Raw genomic sequence first — 2,512 nt, forward strand, 5'->3', positions numbered from 1 at the left:
CCCTCCCATCTTTCTTTTCCTCCTGAAAGGGTTGCCCTCTCCCGCTAATACTACTCTTCGCCGCCCCACTCCTCTCTGCCTTGTTGACATGGATACGTTGTTAAACAGGCCGTGACGCATTCCGTAGCTATTCCGATAGAGAATGCGGTGGACACGCGACACGAAAAGTATGATAGTGACGTTACCGTGGAGACAACGAGGCGCGACGGCTGTAAAATATCACAAAATATTCCTTGGACGTGAGCTAAACTGAAACTGACTCTAGCGGAGAAGTGAAACTAAGGCGTGAGTCAGTTGCACCTCGACTTTACGCACCAGAGGCACGTGGAACTGAATGGGAAAATGAATCTGGAACTGATTAAAAGAGTGATGGAGCACGATTGGATGCAGCTTAAGAGCAAACTACAGATTTACTTACGTCAACTCTTACAAATTTATTCCGCGTTGACAGCGTGAATCAACAACTTTAGTTCCTAGATAAACCCGAACAGCGTCGCGCATAGTCTAATGTCTAATTCCGCGGGTCGACTTTGAGGAGGAAGCCGTTCTTTGGAGAGTGGAATATACTCCTCGTGTCGAGCTGGACCTCCCTCTCGTAGTTTGGGCCGGGCGAGAAGCGCAGGTCCCGGAGGAGGGCCGCCAGCGCCAGCTGCATCTCCAGGAGGGCAAAGCGTTCCGCGATGCAGGCGCGCGGGCCCTCGCCGAAGGGCAGGAAGGCGTAGGGGTGTCTGTTGTTCCTGTTCGCGGCCGTGTGCCGGTCCGGGTCGAAGCGCGCGGGCTCCGGGAAGATGTCCTCGTCCATGTTGTTGACGCTGCCCACGACCAGGACGCCCCGGCCCTTCTCGACGGTCAGCTCGCCCACGCGCGTGGTGGCGGTGCAGGTGCGCAGGAACACGGCCTGCGGCGACCAGAGGCGGAGGCCCTCCAGCACCACGCGCCTCACCAGGTCCATGTCTTGCAGCGCGTCGTACGACAGCTCGCCGCCGTGCGTGGCGGCCACCTCCTGCACCTCGGCCGCCACCCGCTCCTGCAGCTCCTCGTCGCCGGCCAGCCTGTTGAGGGTGAAGCCGACCGTGTTCGCGAAGGTGTCGAGGCCCGCGATGAAGAAGTTGAAGCCCTGCGCCGCCATCACCTCGGGCGTGAGCTCGACGTGGTGCTCCGGGTCCGCGTCGGCGGCGTCGGCCAGCTCGGCCGAGCGCGCCTGCAGCATGAGCTGCACGAAGTCGTTGCGCACCACCTTGTGCCGCTCGCGCTGCTCCACCGTGTCCCTCATCAGGTTGATGAAGAAGTTGTGCACGTCCGAGAAGACCGTCTTGATGGGCAAGAGCGCGCCCAGCTTCGGGTGGATGGCGTTGAGCCCCTGGCGGAGCAGTCTGAGGGGCGACTGCTTGAAGGGTCTCTTGGACATGGCGAGGAACGCGTTGTTTTCCTGGCTGCAGAGCGTGTTGCACTGGATGCCAAACGCCACCGAGCCGATCACGTCCGTGGCGAAGTGCGACAGCAGCAGGCCCATGTCCACCTCGCGGGTGTGCTGCGGGCTCCTCCTGGCCTCCAGGGCCGTCTGGCGGACGAGCTCCCGGCCGATGTCGAGCATCAGCGGGAGCATGTTCCTGACCCTGCCCGACGAGAAGGCGGGCGTGAGCCTGCTCCTGAGGTTCTTCCACCTCTGCCCGCTCATGTTGAACAGCGTCTGGCTCAGCGGGTCCGCCTCGTCGACGCGCCGCCCGCGGTCGTGGAAGCTGCCGAAGTCCGTGCTCAGGACCTGCTTGATCATCTCGGGCTCCCACACGAGGAGCACGGGCGTGTGCCAGATGAAGGCGCCGCAGTAGCCGACCCTGCGGTGGGCGGCCGCCAGGTTGTAGATGACCTGCAGGAGGTTGGCGCGGCTCAGCGCGACCGCGGCGAAGTTGCCGAAGGGGAAGCGGGGCTTGACGCCCGGCACGCCGCGCTCCCGCCAGAAGGAGTAGCGCTTGCGGTAGAACAGGTAGATGACCACGACGAGGAGAAGGCAGGCCGCGGCCGGCAACTGGGAGAGCAGCGCGTCCATGGCCGCGGCTGAGCGGTCAGCGCATCACTGTAGTACCCCATGAGGCCTTATCACTTCGTGGACTCACCCTCTGATTTTGCTATCTTCGATACCTTGACAGTCCAAGCTGTTTGGCAACCGATATCACCACACCAGATGCGCAAGCCGTCCCCATAAACAGTCAATAGCCAATTAATCAGGAGATAAACCGCAATTTCCCCCTTTTTTTCCGTTTTTTGTTCCTAAAATGCAGTACAATTATAGAATAATTCAGGATAACTAACTGTTGGATATGCTGGAAACTATTCAGTAAGTTTCCGGCTATAAAACCTCGTTTGTGTCGCGCAAGGGAAAAGAAGATACAAAGGAGAGTCGTGATCGTTAAAGAACGACGAGGAAGCGCTATAGACGGACATAGGTTATATGAGAAATCCAGGGCCGCGAAGCCGCTTGGACTTCCCTCCCTCCCCTCCCCTCCCCGGCGGC

General features: G+C 59.9%; 1 protein-coding gene across 1 annotated transcript; it reads right to left on the bottom strand.

The window, feature by feature from the left end:
- Window positions 1-362: 362 nt before the first annotated feature.
- On the bottom strand, window positions 363-2,070 carry LOC113208014 (cytochrome P450 6a22-like). The gene has a single exon (XM_026424842.2). It carries the CDS (start codon window positions 2,045-2,047, stop codon window positions 512-514), a length of 1,536 nt encoding a protein of 511 aa, XP_026280627.1. The 5' UTR covers window positions 2,048-2,070; the 3' UTR covers window positions 363-511.
- Between the last annotated feature and the right edge of the window lie 442 nt (window positions 2,071-2,512).

This window comes from Frankliniella occidentalis, unplaced genomic scaffold (assembly GCF_000697945.3).
Source record: "Frankliniella occidentalis isolate FOCC.00 unplaced genomic scaffold, Focc_3.1 Scaffold3044, whole genome shotgun sequence".
NCBI classification, from domain to species: domain Eukaryota; kingdom Metazoa; phylum Arthropoda; class Insecta; order Thysanoptera; family Thripidae; genus Frankliniella; species Frankliniella occidentalis.